The sequence below is a fragment of the Apteryx mantelli genome, chromosome 20 (assembly GCF_036417845.1).
Source record: "Apteryx mantelli isolate bAptMan1 chromosome 20, bAptMan1.hap1, whole genome shotgun sequence".
In the NCBI taxonomy this organism is placed as follows: domain Eukaryota; kingdom Metazoa; phylum Chordata; class Aves; order Apterygiformes; family Apterygidae; genus Apteryx; species Apteryx mantelli.
The window spans coordinates 12,253,391-12,271,721 of record NC_089997.1 but is presented as its reverse complement, the minus strand read 5'-3'; the positions used below and the strand labels follow the sequence as shown (position 1 = coordinate 12,271,721).

Below are 18,331 nucleotides of genomic sequence, written 5' to 3'. Positions count from 1 at the left end.
GCTTTTGTTCTGAATCTCCATTCCCCTGCAATAAGGGTGAGGGCTGGGAACAGGGTGCATTACTCCTCTCCAGAATTTGCAGGCTTGCCCTCTGACAGGGTGTCCTGTGGGAAGTGGAGGCTCCCATGTGGGAGGAGCCCAGGCAGATCATCAGAAAGCCTGCCCAGGTGAAATGACATCATTATGTTGCTACTATTGCAACAACCTGATTGGCCAGCAGTAGGCAAACAGGCAGGAGCTGAGAGGTCAGGAGAGATAACAGCCCTGCAAGACAAGGGTCAGCAGCATGCATGAAGGTGAGAGGACTGGATGCTGGCTGGGAGGTTATTTCAGCTGCAGCAGCAGGATTGCCCTGGGCAGGCAGACAGGCACTGTGAGGGCATCAGGCTCATCAGATGCACCTGACCACAGGAAGTGAGAGCTCAGCAGGAGGGGAGAGGGGAGGCAGGTGGAGGTGCCAGCTGGGACATCACTGGTGAGTCACTCCTGTCCCAGCAGCTCCTGGCCAGCAGCAGGTGAGCAGGCACTGGGGTCACTGCAGGTGACAGGAGCTGATTCAGCAGCTGAGGAGGTGGGAGTGGGAGCAGGAGTGGGAGCAGGAGAGGGAGAGGCAGGCAAGAGCACAATGGCTGGTGTGTTGGTTGTGAGGTCACTTCCATTACACTTCCCCGATTGGCCAGCAGCGGGCAGGCGGCATTATGAAGTCATGAACAGCATCACAGAGGCTGCCCATCAGCAAGGAGAGCTTGGGAGGAGGCAGGAGGGAGGGACAGGTGAAGGTGACATTGGTGGCTTTGTTTGTGAGGTGTCTCCTTTCACAGCAGCTGATTGGCCAGCAGCAGGTGGGCAGGCCTGTGAAGTCATCAGGGGTATGACAAAGTCCTTGAGGTAGACATGAGAGCCTGGAGGGAGGAAGGAGGGAGAGGCAGATGACCATGATACTGCTGGCATAGTGATTGTGAGGTCACCTCTATGAGTGCAGCCTGACTGGTCAGCAGCAGGCAGGTGGGTGGGCACTGTGAGGTCATGAAGGGCAGGAGGAAGCCCCCAGGAGAGATGAGAGCTCCTGAAGGGGGCAGGGGCAGGGGCAGGGAAATGTAGATGTAGATGTAGATGTAGATGTAGATGTAGATGTAGATGTAGATGTAGCATGACTGGGAGCTGGTTTGTGAGGTCACTTCTATTGCAGCAATCTGATTGGGCAGCAAGCTGGCAGGCACTGTGAGGTCATGAAGCAGGTCAGAAAACCTTCCCCATGGAGAGGAGAGCTCAGGGGAGGGGAGAGGGAGAGATGAGTTAGAGCGATGTGTTGGATGTTTATTGTGAGGTCAATTCCTTGCATCAGCTGCATTGGCCATTAGCATGTAGGTCAGCAGGGAGGTGTTGTGAGGTCATCAAGAACATCAGAAAACTCCCCCGAGCTGAAAGGAGACCTCAGGGAGAGGGAAGGCAGGTAAAGGGAGACAACACTGGGTTGAGGATGTCACTTCTTTTGCAGTGTGGCAAGATCTTTGGATTTGAAGTTATGCCTGTGATACAAGGATGACATTCAAATTTATCCGATATAGTCCTATATCAATGGGAGTGGATCGTGCGTGCTCTGGAGTGGTTACATGGGACCACAGGCCAGCTGGATTATCAGGATTCACTGAAACACCCCCCTGAGGGACTGTCACCTGACCCAGGTGAAGATGCTATTGCAAGGACACTTGTGACAGAGAATACCATCAACAGCTGGTCAGCAACCAAACAATCTTGTTCAAGAGGTTTGGATTCCCCAAATGAGCATTATCTAAGCAAAATATCCAAAGGAATTAGATTTTTTTTTTTTTTTTTTAACAAACACTTTGTCTCTGAAAGTCTGTGAAGCAAATAAATCATTTTGATTCATCACCTTCTGGTTATGGACCCGGGCACTTGTGCTGTGCCCCTCTGCCCCTGCTGTGGGCTCTGCATGGAGCTTCAGAGCAGGCATGCCATTTCCTGCAGCCAGGGTGAGAGATTTGGACCTGGCAAATATCTGCTGGGCATGCCAAAAACATCATCTGAGGGATAGAACAGGCATGTCTTCATTTTGTCACTCTTTGTCCATCTCTGGCCCATGTCCATGGATGTGAGTGTAGTGATATTTCTGCAGCTGAGCAGAGAGGTTCGTGCTCCAGCCCTTTGGGGAGAGCAGGTCCTTCATGTGAGGGCTGAGCCCAGCCCTGCATGTCCCTGTTGGGCAGGGCAGGGCCTGATGCAGCCCCAGGACAGGTTGAGCAGGTGCTAACCCCATGGTGGAGGAACCACTTGTCCCCAACCACACTTTGGGAAGCCTATGGGAGAAGGGTGTTCGCAGAGTGAGACCCCCGTGGAGGTGGGTAACGCACATGGGCACCGCATGCCCATGCACACCGCCGCACAGGAAACCTCCACTCCTACCAGGCTCAGGCTTCAGCCCTGCATCTCCCACAGGGAGAGATGGGCCAGGGGCTGGGGAGGGAGGGGGCTGTCTCAGGGCAGGGGCTGCCAGCAGGGAGTCACCAGGTCCTGGGGACAGAGGTGATATCTGAGCCCCAGCTCCCCCCAGAGCCCCCAGGGTCACCCCTGCCCTGCCCACCGCCCTGGGGCTGTGCTGGTGACACCATGGGTGTCCCTGGCAGAGAGCAGTACATGTGGGGCCAGAGCCAGGCTGAGCAGGGCCGTGTTCCCGGGAAGGGGCAGGAGGGCAGGGCAGACCCTGAGCGGGGCCGGCACAGCCCAGCTCTCCTGCAGCACAGCCGAGGGCTGGACATGGCACCAAGCGCCAGCTGAGCCCTGCGCTCCTCGCAGCTGCGCAAGTCCCAGAGCCCAGGGCTCATGCAGGGCCCCTGCCCAGCCCCAAGGGCAGAGCGGCTGGTCTGGGAGCAGCAAGGAGAAGGAGCAGGATCCGGCCCTTGCTTGCACTGTGCTATGGTCCTGAGGTGTAAATCTCCATCTTTGCCACAGCTCAGTGTGGGCAGAGCTCCAGGGCAGAAGAGGCTGGTTGGGGGCACCTGGTGCAGGACGAGGTCCCTGCAGAGCGGGTGCTCCAGCATGGAGGTGTCTGCCCCAGAGCAAGAGCCCCTCTGTGCCCCAGTGTCCCCCTGCCCTGGCACATGCAGTGCTGCTGGGGCTGAGCCCTGAGGTCAGTGGGACAGAGATGTCTGAGACCCCTCGCTGAGCAGTGCTGGTACTTTTCCCTCCCACCTACACTGTGGGTCCAGGCTCCTCTCGCGATCCCTTCTCAGCTCTGCACACACGGCCCTGCCATTCTGCAAGGTCCCCAGCACCAGCACTCTGTCCTGGAGAGAAGCCAAGATGTCCCCAGCCCTGGGACATGCTGCTGCCCATGGAGGGTCAGTACAGGGCCTGGGGCTGGAGGAGCTCCCAGCACGACATGGGGAAACACTACCATGGAGAGGGTGCTGGTGACAGCTGCTGGCTCCCTCCTCTCCTCGAGGGCAGGGTCCTGCTGTTTGCAGCACTACCGAGCTGTGGCTGTTCCCAGCAGGGAGCCTGGCTTTGCCCTGCCCTGGCTGGGGGGATGGAGGGGGCTCACACAGCCCCACTGCCGGGCTGTGGCTTGGCTGCTGGGGCAGAGGAGAGCTGCCCCTCCTGGGACCCAGAGCTGAAACCCTCCTGCGAAGCAGAGCCAGCGCTGGGCAGCACTGGGGCTGGGGACGTTATCCTCTGCCTCCCCGAGAGAGGCACCAGACCCTGGGCAGAGACATCTGATTTTGTCTCCCGGCCTGATGGTGCCCGTTGCGGGGGAGAGGCGAGCTGTGCTGGGGCAGCTGGGCAGGGAGAGCTGATGGCAGTCGCATGGCCCCATGCTTTCCTGTGCCTGCCAAGGCTGAAATCAGTAAATGAGTGGAGGATGGATGCATAAGTGGTGGGGTGGGGGGATGATAAAAGGAAGGAAAGAGGAAAAATGCAAGGGAAAAAGTAGGGAACATAATTTCAGTGTAGGAAAGGAAAGTTAAAGCAGGAAAAAAATGCTACTATCAGAAACTGCCAGTTTAGTCACAGAATCCCAATGTTTTTTACATATAGATATAGATCATATAGATACAGATACAGATGCATTTGGTGACTCCTCCCCATTCCAGGAGATCTCTCCCAGTAGCTCAGGTGTCAGCTCAGTGCAGGAAAAGAAATGAGCCAGGGTGAAGGCGGAGTGTGTTTTTGTGTGCTTGGCCTTAGCCCCACTGCCCATCAGTGTGTGGCATGGGGAACCCATCAGGAAGAGCCAGTGGGGTGTGGAGACACCCCCCCTGGCTGGAGGAGGGAGGGCAGTTTGGGTGCCAGATGCTGCACAGCTGTTGAACCCTCCTCCCCACTCAGCTCCTGTGTGAGGGGTTTCTCACCTGTGGGCGCTGGGGCACAGTTGGTTAAAACCCGGCCTAGGACCAGGGATCCTCTCTCAGCTCCCATCAGCAATTGCTTTAGGAGTGGACATGAAATCTTCTCTCCATGGAAATATGCCCTTGTGAGCATCCTCAGGGATGGGCCTGTTCCAAGGCCAGGCGCTGAACCGTGACTTTGGGCTGGAGCCCGCATATTGTGGTGGTCCCTTCTCCAGCCCACTGCCCTCTCCCTCTTCTGCCTCCCACCCTGCTGAAGGAAATGTCCTCTCCTGTCACTGACTGCTCCCGTCCCCTGCGTCTGCACGCAGATATTCCCCTGCACAGAGCCAAACTGGTGCCCCAGCTGAGGCGGCTCCTTCTTCTACCCTTGCAGCCCATCAGTGGGAGGGCAGAGGGCTGGGGGTGGATGGGAGCAGGGGGGCATCCCAGGGCTTCCCCGAGCCCTGGTGCCTCACAGCCCCTGCCAGGAAGGAGCCAGCTCTGGGCTGTGCCAGGAGTGCTTGGGGGTCCGTGAGGGCCACGGGAGCCAGGAGCAGCCCCTGGAAATGGGAGACCCTGTGGAGCCACAGGAGGGGAAATCCCAGCCTCTGGCACCCCAACAAGCTGCTCTGCACCATGTGCAGGGTCAGTGGGAAGCACAGCTGCCTCCCAACTGCTGTGGGGAGATGAGCCCCAGGCAATGAGTCCCTCTGGGGCTAGCTGGGGTGTTCAGGGCTCTGCTGTCACCTCCAGGCTCACTGCTGTGGGGCCACAGCCCAGGACCAACCCTGTCACTGCCTCTCGGTGGTGGCATCCTTGCCTGGGACCAGGGTGGTCCAGGCAGAGCCCCTGGGAAAAGAGCAAGCAGCGGCACTCCCAGGGTGAGGAGACTGGACCTCCCTGCCCAGGGGGGCATTACAGGACCCTGCAGAGAGACCCAGTTTGGCTGGAAGCTCTGCGTGTGGTTTGCAGGATGGAAATGTCTCTGCCAGCAGGAATATCCTCCAGCTGGACTGTTCACTATTCCCGCACTCCAGGGTCCATGGGCATTTGCAGGCGCACAGCCTGTCTCAGAGCCTGCTGGTCCTGAGACGTGTCCCTTCCCCACTGCTGGTTCTTGGTGCTTCACCCTCCCTGATCAGCCTCGGGGAGACACCCTGACACCTGGGGAGGGAAGCACCAGCTCTGGATCAAACTCCCAAATGGTTTTAATAAGAACAAATACCAATGCATGGCATAGAAGTAGACAAATAAAAATAGACAAAATGCCCAGCTCTTTCCACTACCAGTGGGAGAAGGGAGACTGGTCTCTGGCACTCACGGCTCTCCCAGCTGCACAGACCTCTCTTCCATCCCAGGTGCACCCAACTGCATGGCAGGGGTGGGCTCTCCTGGCCCCGGGCTCAGGGACCTTTGGGCACCAGGGTCCAGTCTCTCAGCCTTGGTGTCCTCTTGGGGATGTGTCAGAGTTGCCTCTTCAGCATCATCGTACCCTGTGTCTGTGGGGAGCAGGGATGGGGCATCTCTCTTGGCTCCTGGGGCCCCATCACTTCCCCAGGAGTGCAGGCTCCCCTCTGGAAGCAGCAAGGCCGGTGCATTGCAGTTGGCCCCATGCACGTGCCCCTCCTGGGCTGTAAATCCCCTTCCTCTCCCTCCTCTTACTGTCCCGAGATGTCCAGCCCCTTATCCCACCCCAGTTTCCCCACCAGGAAAACTCCTGGCGCAGGTTCCCTCCCTGTCCCGGGAGGTCGGGCTCTCAGTATGCAGTGACTCTCTGGGCACTGGGGACGGCACCCCAGGAGCCGGCAGCACTGCACTTCCCCCTCACCTCTCTGAGCCTCCCCAGGCCTGTTTCCCTCCTCTGCTTCCCTGGGCCCTTCCCAGTCTCGCTGCCCAGGAACAACATCCTCCCCGGGGTCAGAGACTTCTCTGGCATCATCATAGCCATCTGCTGGGTCACCTCTGGGCAGGACAGGGACATCTGAAAGGAGAGGGGAGCTGGTGGCAATGAGAAGAGCCCTCCTGCAGAGTGGAGGAAGGAAGGATGTGCAGGAACAAGGGGCTGAGATGCTGGTGTTGGCAGGGCCACAGGAGACCCAGCATCCGTCCCACTTCCCCCAGGGTTGTGGGAGCATGCATATGGCAGCGGGGATCCCTCTCGCCCAGCCACGGGGTTGGCAGTGCTGGGCTCTGCACTGGAGCTGGCTGTGGAGACACTGGTGCCTTGAGGCATGGCTCCTTGAGGTAAGCTCAGGGCCTGCCGGAGGCAGGACAGGTTGAGCCCAGGAAGTCCCCCTGCGACCCCGCAGGGCTCAGGGCTGCAGACACCCAGCTCAGACAGGCATGTGTGACCCTCACATGCTCTGCATGGCTCTGGAGTCACTCCCAAGGGCGATTCCTCCCCACCCTGATGGTGATACTCAGTGACACCACTGTTGGTCACACAGCTACAGGGAGGAGAGACCAACCCTTCCTCTGCCTCACCCTCCATTACCTGGTGCTGACCCAGGACCATCCTCCTCCTCGCTGTCCCCAGGCTCGGGCTGCAGTTTGGTCAGGGACCCCTCCAAAGAGGAGCCTGGCGAGAGGAGCAGCGGGTGTTATTGGGGTGAGCCCTGCTGACCCTGCTCATGGCCAGCACTGCTGGGGACGGGGACCCACACAGCAGGGACTGCATGGGGAGGAGGGCTCGGGGCTCGTCCTGCTCCCATGGGACAAACCCCATCTCAAAGGGCCTTTCGGAGCTGCCCTGGAACAGCCCCTTCCCTCACCCACCAGGTACAAACCTGGACAGGCAGCCCGGCAGGCAGGGAGGAGCTGTGCCCCAGGCTGGGATGGGCAGAGCTGGTGAGGAGGAAGCTCCTCCCTGGGCTGCTCTCCCCACAGACCCCGTGGCCCAGCACTGTGGGGACCACTGGCCTGGGGGCTGCCAAGGTCCCATCCTGGGTCAGGGCTGGGGGAAAGGGCCCTGCAGATGTGCTCCCTCCAAAGTGGACCCACACCGACCTGAGCGACCGAACATCGCCTGCTTCTCCCATGTCAAGCTGTAGTCGATCTCCTGGTACACGGCCTCAGAGAAGGGCTCCAGAGACCTCCTGGAGCCTGGCGACAGAGGCAGGGTCGGCACAGGGACGTGGAGACAGGAGACCAGACTCCGATGTGGTCACCCAGCCCTTCCCCCCAGACCAGACCAGCACTGACCCCACAGCCCAGCCCCACTGCTCTGTCCAGGCACCACTGCCACGTCCCCAGTGACAGCAACATCCCTGTGGAGATGGTCTGGGACAACGTCACCCTCACCCTGTCCCTTCAGAGACAGCCCCATGCCCCTTTTGGTCCCGAGTCTGGTCCCTGGTCTGATCCTGGAGCAGCTCCCACAGCTCCTCTCTCTGGGGAGCTCCCTGCTCTCTACCAGATGGGTCCATAACACGGCCCTGCCCTGCAAGGGGTGGAAAGGGCTGGGCAGAGAGAGCAGCCTGGGGACCAGACACCCGCACTGAGAGACCCCCTGCCCTGGGCTCCTCCCGGCACCGCTCCTGCCCCACAGCCTCCCCTCCAGCGCTGCCCACAGCACAGCCAGCAGCATCCTCAGATGTCTCCTGCTGCTCCCGTCTCCCCCAGCCTCTTGCTGCCATTTCTCTCCTCACCCATCACCATCTCCTCCTGCATCTGGACTCTCTCCTCCCCTGGTTGTTGGCGTCCCACAGCCCAACAGTGGAGGGGCAGGGAATAGGGCAGGAGGCAGCACCCCCACCCCAGCTCCATCTTTGCCCCTCACAGACACCCCACAGCACCCGCGGGGCTGCCAAGAGGCATCGCCCACCCTGGGACCGATGGGGAAGGACTCACCTCTGCGCTGAGCCCTGGCACTTCGCACTTGCCCCACCAGGAGGGCCAGCAGCAGGCAGAGCAGGGCCCCCAGGATGATGCAGATGACAACAGGCACCGAGATTCTCCCGCTGTCCCTTGCACGGCCCTGGATGGGATCTGCATGGGCAGGGACATGGACGAGGCAGCCCCTGGCCTGGTGGAAGTGGGGGTCCAGGGACATCCCAGTCCTGACCCCCCCCCACACACACGGCAGCAGGGGGTGGGGGCACCGGGTTGGGTCACAGGGCAGTTCCCACCCTGCTGGGTGAATCAAAGCCCTCCCCAAAGCCACCTGCTCCTACCCCAGGGCCTCCTATCCGGGGCTTCGCACCCCAGCACAGAGCCCCTTCCCTCGGGCTGCAGGTCACAACCTGCCCCAGAGAGATCAACCCCAGGGAGGAGGGGAGGTTACCTGCTTGAGGAGGTGACGTTGTCGTCATCGGTGCAGCTGCAGAGCAGAGAGAGAGAGATAGAGGGGTGTGCGTGTGTGTGTGTGTATGTGGACATCCCCTTAAAGTCCCATCTGAACTGTCCTTCTCTGGGTCCCCATAACAGGCCCAGGGTCCTCTGCTCTGGGCCATAGGGAGGACAGCACCGTCAGACCAGGGGATGTGCTTACAGGGGTTGCAGGAGTCCCACGGGCAGAGGCCTGAGGACACCCAGACCCACAACAGCTGCTCCCCACCTGACACCAGACACCTGACCTCCCCAGGGGCATCCTTGCTCTGAGGAGCTCAGGGGCCTTGTGAGGACACAGCTGGGGAAACATGTCCTGGAACAAGGGGACGAAGCACTGCCACTCACCGGAGCAATTCACAGCAGCATCTTCCTTGTGCTGGCAGGCACCGCTGTCCCCAGGCTGGGTGCAGCAGTCCCAGAGAGATCGCTCTGTCCCTCTGCACTCCACCCGCTCCAGCCAGATGGGACCTGTCCCCTTCCCAAATGCAGCCTTCCGCAGGGCAGACACAGCAGGGCCACAGCCCAGCTGCCTGCAGGCGACCTCGGCATCCTTCATGTCCCAGGAGTCATCGCACACCATCCCCCAGGAGCCGCGGTGCCAAACCTCCACTCTGCCTGAGCACCCGTCCTCTCCTCCCACAGCACGAATCTTTTCCATCTCTGGAAAATGCAGAACCCCCCATGTCACTGGGGCAGCTGGGAGAGCCTGGCCAAGTGAGAAGGGCACATGGAGGAGCAGCTACCTGTGCAGTTCGTAGAGTTGGGACATTTGGCCACCGGGGCTGGAGTGGCTTCTGGTTGTCTCCCTGCAGAAGGAAATGCTGTGGTGAAGGGGCTGCTTCATGGGAGTCATGCGGACAGGAGCAGGACTGACCTGTGCTTGAACCTCCCAGTGCCTCCTTGCTCATGGACACAGCTGGATCCCTGGCAATTCAGGGGAGAACAGCACAGCACTGAAGGCTTACCCCTGCCTGCTCACCCCCAAAGGCTCCCTGGTTAGCAGAGGAGCAGAAGGATGTTCCCAGAGGGGAGGCTTCTCTGAGCTCTGCTGCCAGCAGTGCCCTGCATGCTGCCTGTTTCCTGCATAACCCTCAGCCACCAGGACTGGTTTCACTCTCCCCCTTCCCGTTCCCTCAGCAAAACACAGCCATGAGCAGGATGCTCTGCATGGACTTCCCAAGCTAAAAGGTGGTTGTCTGGGCCCTCTCTATGGGCAACAGAGCAACAGGCACCTCCAAGAGGTGTGCAAGGGGAGCTGGAGGAGACCCTGCCTGGAGGTGCCTCTGCCCCTCCTTGGGCTATGCAGGGAACTCAGGACAGCTATTGCTGATGGACATGTGTCACTCTGAGAGATGAAGTCTTGTTTGTGTCACTGACAGCACAGTGGTCTGAAATGGAACATAAAAGCCACTCCAAGCTCTTTCTCTGCATTGCACCTTGCTGAACAGGGAGCAAGACCTGCTGTGAGCCTTTGTGTCCAGGTGGCTCCAGCCTTACCACTGCAGATGATGCGAGTCTCTTCTCGTTGGTCATCACATGACTGCAGCTTCCAGGGAGCAGAGGGGCACTGCCAAAAGGAGCTGTTCATCTTCCCACACTCAACATGATCCAGCCATGTGGGGCCAGATATCCTGCCATACGGCAGGTCTGCTTCAAGGGACCCTTCATCTCCACAGCCCAGCTCTTTGCACACCAGGGACATGGTGTCACGAGTCATCGAGTTGGAGCAAACACTCCCCCATGTCCCATTGTAGAACACCTGCAGGCGCCCAGAGCAGCCGTCGCTCTTCTCCAGCCTCAGGGCCGTGAACTCTGGAAGGAAAGGCACAAAGTGGGGGGGAACAAGCTGGTCCTGGGGTGAGGAGAGAGAAACCTGAAGCATCCATGAAAATCCCCCAGGTTACTCTATGGCATCCATGGGCAGGAAGGCTTACTGCAAGGAGCAGGAACTCTTCTGGACACCCCAGGGCTCAGACAGGCAGAGGGCACTGCCAGCAAGTCACTGTTTCACCAAGGGAGCAGAGAGAAGTCCCCAATGTGCAGCACTACCCTCCCCTCTAAGCCCTGGGGACGTCTGGGCTCTCCCTATAACCCTGACTAGCTCCAGTGAGGACTGTGCACGCATGTCCCCAGGATGGGGGCAGGAAGGGGGCTCAGGGCAGCCAGGGACAGGCTCGGCCATGCCCTGCTCTCCCTGCATCCCTACCTCCCCAAGCACCAGGCTCCCACCACTGCTCCCCACACAGACCTGAGCAGACGACTCCTGCGTCCTCTTTGTGCCTGCAGTCGTGCTGCCCCCAGGCCTCGGCAGGGCAGTCCCAGAGAGCAGCTTCACCCCCGGAGCAGTTCACCTCATCCAGCCAGATCTGCCCGGAGCCTTCCCCGTAATGAGCAGAGCCGGGCGCCTCCGTGGCCACCCCACAGCCCAGCTGGCGGCAAACAACGGTGGCGTCGGACAGGTCCCAGGAGTCATCGCAGACGGTCCCCCAGGTGCCCTCATAGTAGATCTCCACTCTCCCGGCACAGCGCCCTGTCCCGTTCACCAGCCGGACCCGCCGGCTCCCTGCAGCCGGGAGAAACCCCAGCTGTCAGGGCCTCGCGGCCCCGGGGAGCACAGTGTGTTGGGGACTGTCAGTGACTCACCTGAGCAAACCACTCCCACATCCTCCGCAATTCCTTCTGGCACTGCCTCAGGCAGGGAGGTGTTGCAGAGGGTCAGGCGAGTCTCCTTCCCTGCACACTGGACCCTTCTCAGCCCCACGGGACCCGTCCCTCGCTCAGACTTTGGCGGGTTGTAGGCTCGCTCTGCCTCTCCGCACTGGAGCTGCCGGCACACCACGCTGGCATCGTTCACATCCCACTGGTCATCCAGGACTCTGACCCACGTCCCGTGCAGCAGCATCTCCACTCGCCCGTCACAGCGGCTCCCTCCACCCACCAGCCACAGGGATTCAGAGGATCCTGCTCGGAAACAGGCAAAGTGCCCTGGACCCTCTGTGACACCGGGGAGCCCTGCACCCTGCCACGTGTCTCCCATTTCTGATGCCCTGGGACACCCAGGGACTCACCCATCTGTAGCTGGCTCACAGTGAGGAACTTGAGGATGGAAGTTTTCCAAGTTTTTTTTTTCCTCCAGTCACTAAACCTTGCTGACTACAAATGTTGTTTCTCAGGAAGGGACAGGGTTAGGGAAGCATGGGAGGTGAGGGCAAATCCCAGAGCCACCAGACATGTCCTTAATGATGAATGTGGAGCAGCTTCAGCAGGAGGAAGCACTGGCCTGTGCAACGGCCTGGGTGACGGACAGGATGAGCACAAGCCTTGCTCCATCTCCATGCTGGGACTGACCCCTGCTGAGACACCCAGGGGAGAACCCACATGTCTCTACCCCTCTGCATCCCTAGGGATCAGGGATGTGGAGCTTGTGTCCTTGGCAGGAAGTAGAGGGATGAGGGCCTTTCTTAAAAAACAGGATGAGTTTGGGGTTCATACTGACAAGAAGCAAGGGCAAATCCCAGCCCCGCTCTGCAGCTCGGCCTCAGGGATTGCTCCTGCTGGACGCACCCACAGCAGCCCCTGCAGGCGGTGGCATCAGGGTCTGCAGGGCTCTCTGTGGTCTGGGACGGGGCTGTGTGCCGCAGGAGGGAGCGGAGGGTCCTTCACAGCTGCAGTGAGTGGAGCTGTGTCCCACAGTCCCATCCTGTGCCTGTGCTGCAGGAGGGCAGCAGAGGAGCCCAGGCCTGGCGACAGTCTGCAGGTCTTGAACCAGCTGCCCTGGGGAGGCAGAGACCTGAGCCGGCAAAGCCCTTTGAATCCCTCCATGGGAAGCCAGGGTTTCTCCAGGAAGAACATTCAGCTTGTCATTGCCATGGGCTCCCCAGCTTTGGGTTGCCATGTCACACACAAGGGGCAAGTTTAGTTAATCCTCCATTTTCCCTGCACTCACCTGAGCAAAAAACACCAGCATCGTTGTCACGTGAGCATGAGGAGGCCCCCAGGGCAGTCACAGGGCACTGTACCAAATGGGATTCGGTCCCATCACAGTGGAAGGTGTCTCTCCAGACAGGGCCGGTTCCTCTCCCAAAATGCCCTCCTCCAGGAACAGACTCGGCAAATCCACAGTTGAGGTGATGACAGAGAACGTGGGCGTCGGAGATGTCCCAGTGAGAGTCACAGAGGGTTCCCCAGGTCCCCTGCACCTGGATCTCCACCCGCCCCGAACACACAGTGCTGCCATTCACCAGCCTGAATCCTGTGAACTCTGGGGAAAGAGGAGGAAAAGTGAAGATGGTGTTAAGAAAATTTTCACTATACTCCACTTTTGCAGAGAAAGAACATGCAAGGTCAGGGTGCCTTCCAAGCAGAACATCTTATCTGACCTTGCCTTAGCCCTGTTTTTTGTACAAAGTTGAAGATCTGCAAAGAAGCCACTAAAATCCAGCCAGCAGTACAACAGTTGTTCAAAGGTAACACCAGAAGAGGTGCAAATCAGCTAATGAATAATTATAAGATGAACCATATAAGGCTGGCACAGAACTACCTCGTACTGTAACATGGGAAGGGAATTGGTAGACCTAAGAATCGTGGATAGATCTGGTTGGTTATGTAAACTGAAGTATTGAATATGTAACAACTTACTATCGCTTAAAAGTTGTAACAAAAAGCTGCTGGGTCCCTTCTTGTGCTCCCAGCCAAGAGGTACCTTATTGCTAGCAATAAAACTTTAAAAATTTTGAAATCTGACTCCTGCTGCTCATTACCGGTAACGTGAATGAACAAATGAGAACAGATAATTTTAACAGTGGCTTTGTACTCTTGCACCCTCAGGTGTTGAAGGAGATGCCAAAGGGATAGCAGTCCTTTCTGCTCCTTCCATGTCATTTTAAGATTACAGACAACAACTCCACCCCTCCTGCACTCACACCATGCTCAGCACCATCACTTCCCTGCTCCCCTACCCTGCAGCGCACAGCTCACAGGAGGCATTTCACACCTCCTCCCTGAATGCTCACGTGTGCAGGTGACACCAGCGTCGTTCGCGTGGGTGCAGGTCTGGTTGCTGAGGGACATCCTGGGGCAGGAGGAGAGGACGGATTCATTCCCCACACACTGCAGCTCTTCGTCCCAGATGGCACCGACTCCCTCTCCAAAGTGAGCTGCCCCAGGGATGGACAGGACTGTGCCACACTGCAGCTCCCTGCAGATAACGTCAGCAGCTTCGAGACCAAAGTGTGAGTCACAGACTGTTCTCCACTGGTCTCCATCTCTGATCTCCACACGTCCTGAGCAGGGGTTGGCCCCTCCAACCAGCTGGACAAATCCTGGAGAAAACACCAATGACAGGCAGTTCCCAGAGGCTTCCAACAGTTACATACCTGCATCCCACATGATTCCCAAGGCAGCCACATCCAAAATGACCCATGAACATCCCAACAGCAGCTGTCCGTGGGTGTTGATGACACAAACCCTTCGGGGCCCCTTGCACCTCCTCTCACACCCACACCGCACTCCAGGGCTTGTGTCTATCCTGGACCCACAGCCACAGGCACTGCTCAGGCAAATACTGCTGCCCCAGGAGCCCAGCGCTGCCTGGCACAGGCCCCCAGCACCACAGTGCCTGGACTAGGAAAACAGGCCCAGGTGCTGCAGAGCTCAGAGGCAGGCTGGGGAATCGCCTCAGAGCAGCCCAAAATGCTCCCTGTTCCCGGGGGTGTCCTGGGGCATTGGGGTGTCTGTGAGGGGAGACACGTCCCAGGCACAGAAATGGTGCAGCTGTAACCGGGTCGGTGTCTGGGCCAGCTGTCTCCTCCGACACGTGCTTGGGGAGAGGTGTCCCCAGGCAGGGCCACAGCACACTGCTGGGGCTGTGCACGTCACGGCCAGCGACCGGGCAGAGGAACAGGAGATCCATGTGCAGCCCTGGGCTGACACCGGCGCACGCTGCAAAAGCAGGTGCAGATGAGGGTCAGCAAGTGCTGGCAAAGCCCTGTGACACGGGGCAGCGTGGGGAGCCGAGGGCCGGCAGGAGCAGCTGGACAGCGGGTCAGTGCTGCCTGGACAGGCCGCGTTCCCCGCAGGGCTGTGACAGCCCCAAGGACCCTGCAGGGCCGGCCTGTGCGTGCGGTGATGTGGGAGGGAGCAGTCAGGGGCCTCGCAGCTGCCAGGCCCCAAACTTGCATGGGGCTGGTCCTCATGGGGCGGCCCTGGGCACGGGGTGCAAGGTGCTGCCCGTCACCTTGCTCCTCTGCCCCAGGCCCTGCTCTTCTCCTCTCTGAAAAGCCCCTTTGGTTCAGCCTGAGGGTGGGCTGAGCCCCCGCGACCCTGACGGGGTCTGTGCACCCGCGGTGGGCTCACCCCGGGCTTTCCCCAGGGACAGCAGCAGCAACAGTCCCAGCTTGGCAGCGAGAGCAGTCACGTCAGGGCCTGCTCCGGTACCCATGCATTTCTCCTTCAGGGCACAGCCCGGTTAGTCCCCGATCCCAGGCCCAGCCCCAAAGGTGAGGAACTGGCTGACTCCTTACCTGAACAAACCACTCCAGCATCCCAAGCATGATAGCAGTTATGTCCACCCCAACCAGCATGTTTGCACTCAGACAGGGCCGTCTCGGTGCCTTGACACTCAAGATCGCTCAGCCAAATCTGGCCAGATCCTGGGCCAAAAGGTGCACCCGAAAGAGCTTGGAGAGCAGATCCACAGCCCAGCTGCTTACAAACTACAGCAGCGTCTTTCATGTCCCAGTAATCATCACACACCGTCCCCCACTGGTCCTGGTGTTTCACCTCCACTCTCCCAGCACAGCGCCTGCCTCCAGCCTCCAGCCTCACCTCTGCAGCACCTTCAAACAAAGACATGGGGATGGTCAGGAGAGTGCCGAGGCCCCACGCTGCAGCTGTGCAAGGTCCCCTGCCCAGGGCCGAGACCCAGGCACGGGGGCTGTGAGCCCTCTACCCGCTGGGCTGTCCCAGGGGCAGTGTCGGGGTCCCTCCTCTCCCTGTGGGCTCCGCTGGGCTGGGCTGGGCTGGGCTGGGAGACACCCAGCTCCAGCCCTTCTGGGCCATTCACACTCCAGGGACCTCGGCACCTCCTTGCACCCTGCACCCTGCCCATGCCCACCCAGACACCATGCCAGGCTCTGCACAGGGCACCCGCTCCTTCCCAGCACGGCACCTTGTGAGCAGCCCCAGACCCCCAGGCCTCCCCACACTGCTGCATCCCCCATGACCCCAGCCCCCTGTCCACCACCTGCCCCGGGCACCACCCAAGCCCACCCACCTCCCCCAGGGCTTTCCAGGTCCCAAGGGAGAACCAAGATGACCCCACAATCCTTCCAGTGCTTATTCCTTCCTTGCCCATGGGGTATGAGCCCAGCCCCTGCCATTAGCCAGGGCCCCTGGGAAGGACACCTCTCTGCTGGGCTGTGGATGCAGATGCCCTGGTCCCCTTCTCTCTGCAGAGCACAAACTGCCCCTCCTTGGGCCAGGCACACCCTGACCCCAGGGCAGCGAACAGCACAGAAACCCTCCTGGGCACCCTGGGGGTTGGCTGTGTCCTGGGGATCACTGAGCTCTGCAGTCACCAGCTGACCCACCGCCAGTTCCAGGGGCACAGCACTGGGGGGAACAGGGATCCCCAAAGGGTGCCCAAGGATGAGGTGTCTACAAGCACACCCAGGCACCAACTGCCATAAGCACAGGAGCCCTGGAAGCACAAACATCCTTCTCCCATCCAGAGCAGCACAGGGTCGATGGACTTGAGCACCTTCTGAGCCTTGTCTCACTGCTTTCTGGGATGAAACCCCTTTTCCAGAGGGATCCCCATAACCCCACTGGTGCCCATTGGACCCAGGGCTGTGGGACAAGGAAGCAGGCACTTACCCCAGCAGAGCTGCACCCAGAGGAGCAGCCACAGCACCCGATGGACCAGGAGTCCCTCTGCCTCCATCTGCAGCCTCCTGCCCTGACAGCACTGCCCTGATGCACCCCACTCCCTGACACAGTTCCTGGGGACTCGCAGGGGACAACAAAGATGGGAGGCCAATATATATCTGCAGGTGCTGGCTCAGCTGCAGGAGGAGCCAATCGAAGCAGCAGGCACCTTTTTAGACATTATCAGGGGTTATCTCCCTTCTGACACAGCCCAGCCCTCCAATGAACTTCTCCAGCGCTCTTCATGACCATATATGAGGCACGGCTCCACTGCGGATGTCACGGTCGCTGCTCTGGGGCATCATCACGGGGCCCATCCCAGTGGGACAGGGCAGATCATGGTGGGGAAATGGGTCTGTTGCCCCTTGTACCCCACTGTGGGGACCGGGAGCTTTGGGCATGTCGTACGCTGTGTTTGCCCGAGTGCCCAAGGTGCGAGTGCCCAGCTGTCTCCGCACCATGGGAACCGTGGAGCTGGGATTGCCCCTGGGACGGGCTGTGTCAGGAAGGGAAGGAAACAGAAACAGCCCCTCACCCTGCTACAGCCCTGCTGTGCCGGGAGCAGCAGCGGTGAAAGGCCTCTTTGCCATGGCCAGAGCCCCATCCCATGAGTGCGGGCTCGTCGATTACTTCCTGGACAGCCCCGCGGTGGGTGCCCTGGTCAGGAGCAGGGAGCTGGGCCATTTCACTCCTCTGACAGCACACAGGGCAGCCCAGGCGTTCAGACCCCCCCGACTCTCAGCATGTTCACCCCACAGCCCGTTATTCCCTTGCAGGGGCTGATCGGGAGATCAAAGCCTCGCCTGCAGGTGCACAAACCACAGCCCACGTGACCTCGGCAGCCTGCGCCGCGCTCTCCCTGCAGCAGCGCCCAAGCCAGAAAGACGGTGGTTTCTCTCTGGGCTTGCTTCCCCAAGCACTGTCACTGCATGGAGCCGCTGTGCCAGCTCCAGCCCCAAACCTGCTCCCAGGGATGGCGCTGCAGGGGCTGCTCCTGCTGCCTTTGCAGACACGGCTGCTGGGCACAGCTCCTAGAGGGGGATTTTTCCTCGCAGGTGACCAAACCACTCCTGGGGCCCTGCACTCAAGGCTGGGCAGGGGGACGGGTGTCCCCTGTGCAGCAGGGTCTCAGTACTCACAGCTCACAGCACTACCACAGCCCAGGGCCATCGGCACTTGGCACCTCGCCATCTCTCTGTAACTCCCGTCCATTGCACACCACCACTTATGCAAAGCAGAACACACATTTCACTGCAGTTTCTCATTAGTGATGCTGCATCTTACACCACCCCACCATGCTGCTATTGCACACCTTCATGCATTTCAGTGCCATTAGACTGTCACATATGGTCATGTATTTTACTTTTCCACTTACTCAGTGGTTTTCTACTCAGAAAAGCTTGGGCATTGTATTAGGCTCTTTGAATATCATTGTGCCTTTCTTTTCTCACATTACTGCATTATGTTCCCCTTCCATGGGATGCTGTCCTTATCCTCTCAGGAGCTCTTTGCATTTAACTTATTCACCTTCCCTTCCCTTCCCAACAGGCACACGGCTTGGATACTGATTGTGAGGTCACCGCTGCCGGAGTGCCTGATAGGCCAGCAGCAGGCACATGGGTGGGACAGGTGCTTTTGAGGTCATTCCTGCTGCAGTAACTGATAGGCCAGCAGCAGGCACATGGGTGGGACATGTGCTTTTGAGGTCATTCCTGCTGCAGTAACTG

At 59.5% G+C, this 18,331-nt stretch overlaps 1 protein-coding gene across 1 annotated transcript in view; it reads right to left on the bottom strand.

The window, feature by feature from the left end:
* The window catches only part of LOC136993800 (scavenger receptor cysteine-rich type 1 protein M130-like), a 136,550-nt gene extending 119,262 nt beyond the window's left edge, over nt 1-17,288 (bottom strand). Inside the window, exons 1-3 of the mRNA XM_067308747.1 lie at nt 17,140-17,288; nt 15,200-15,582; nt 13,691-13,999 (exon numbers count right to left, since the gene is read on the bottom strand). Of these exons, the coding sequence (XP_067164848.1) occupies nt 13,691-13,999; nt 15,200-15,582; nt 17,140-17,288 (841 nt within the window). The remainder of the gene's footprint in view (nt 1-13,690; nt 14,000-15,199; nt 15,583-17,139) is intronic.
* Between the last annotated feature and the right edge of the window lie 1,043 nt (nt 17,289-18,331).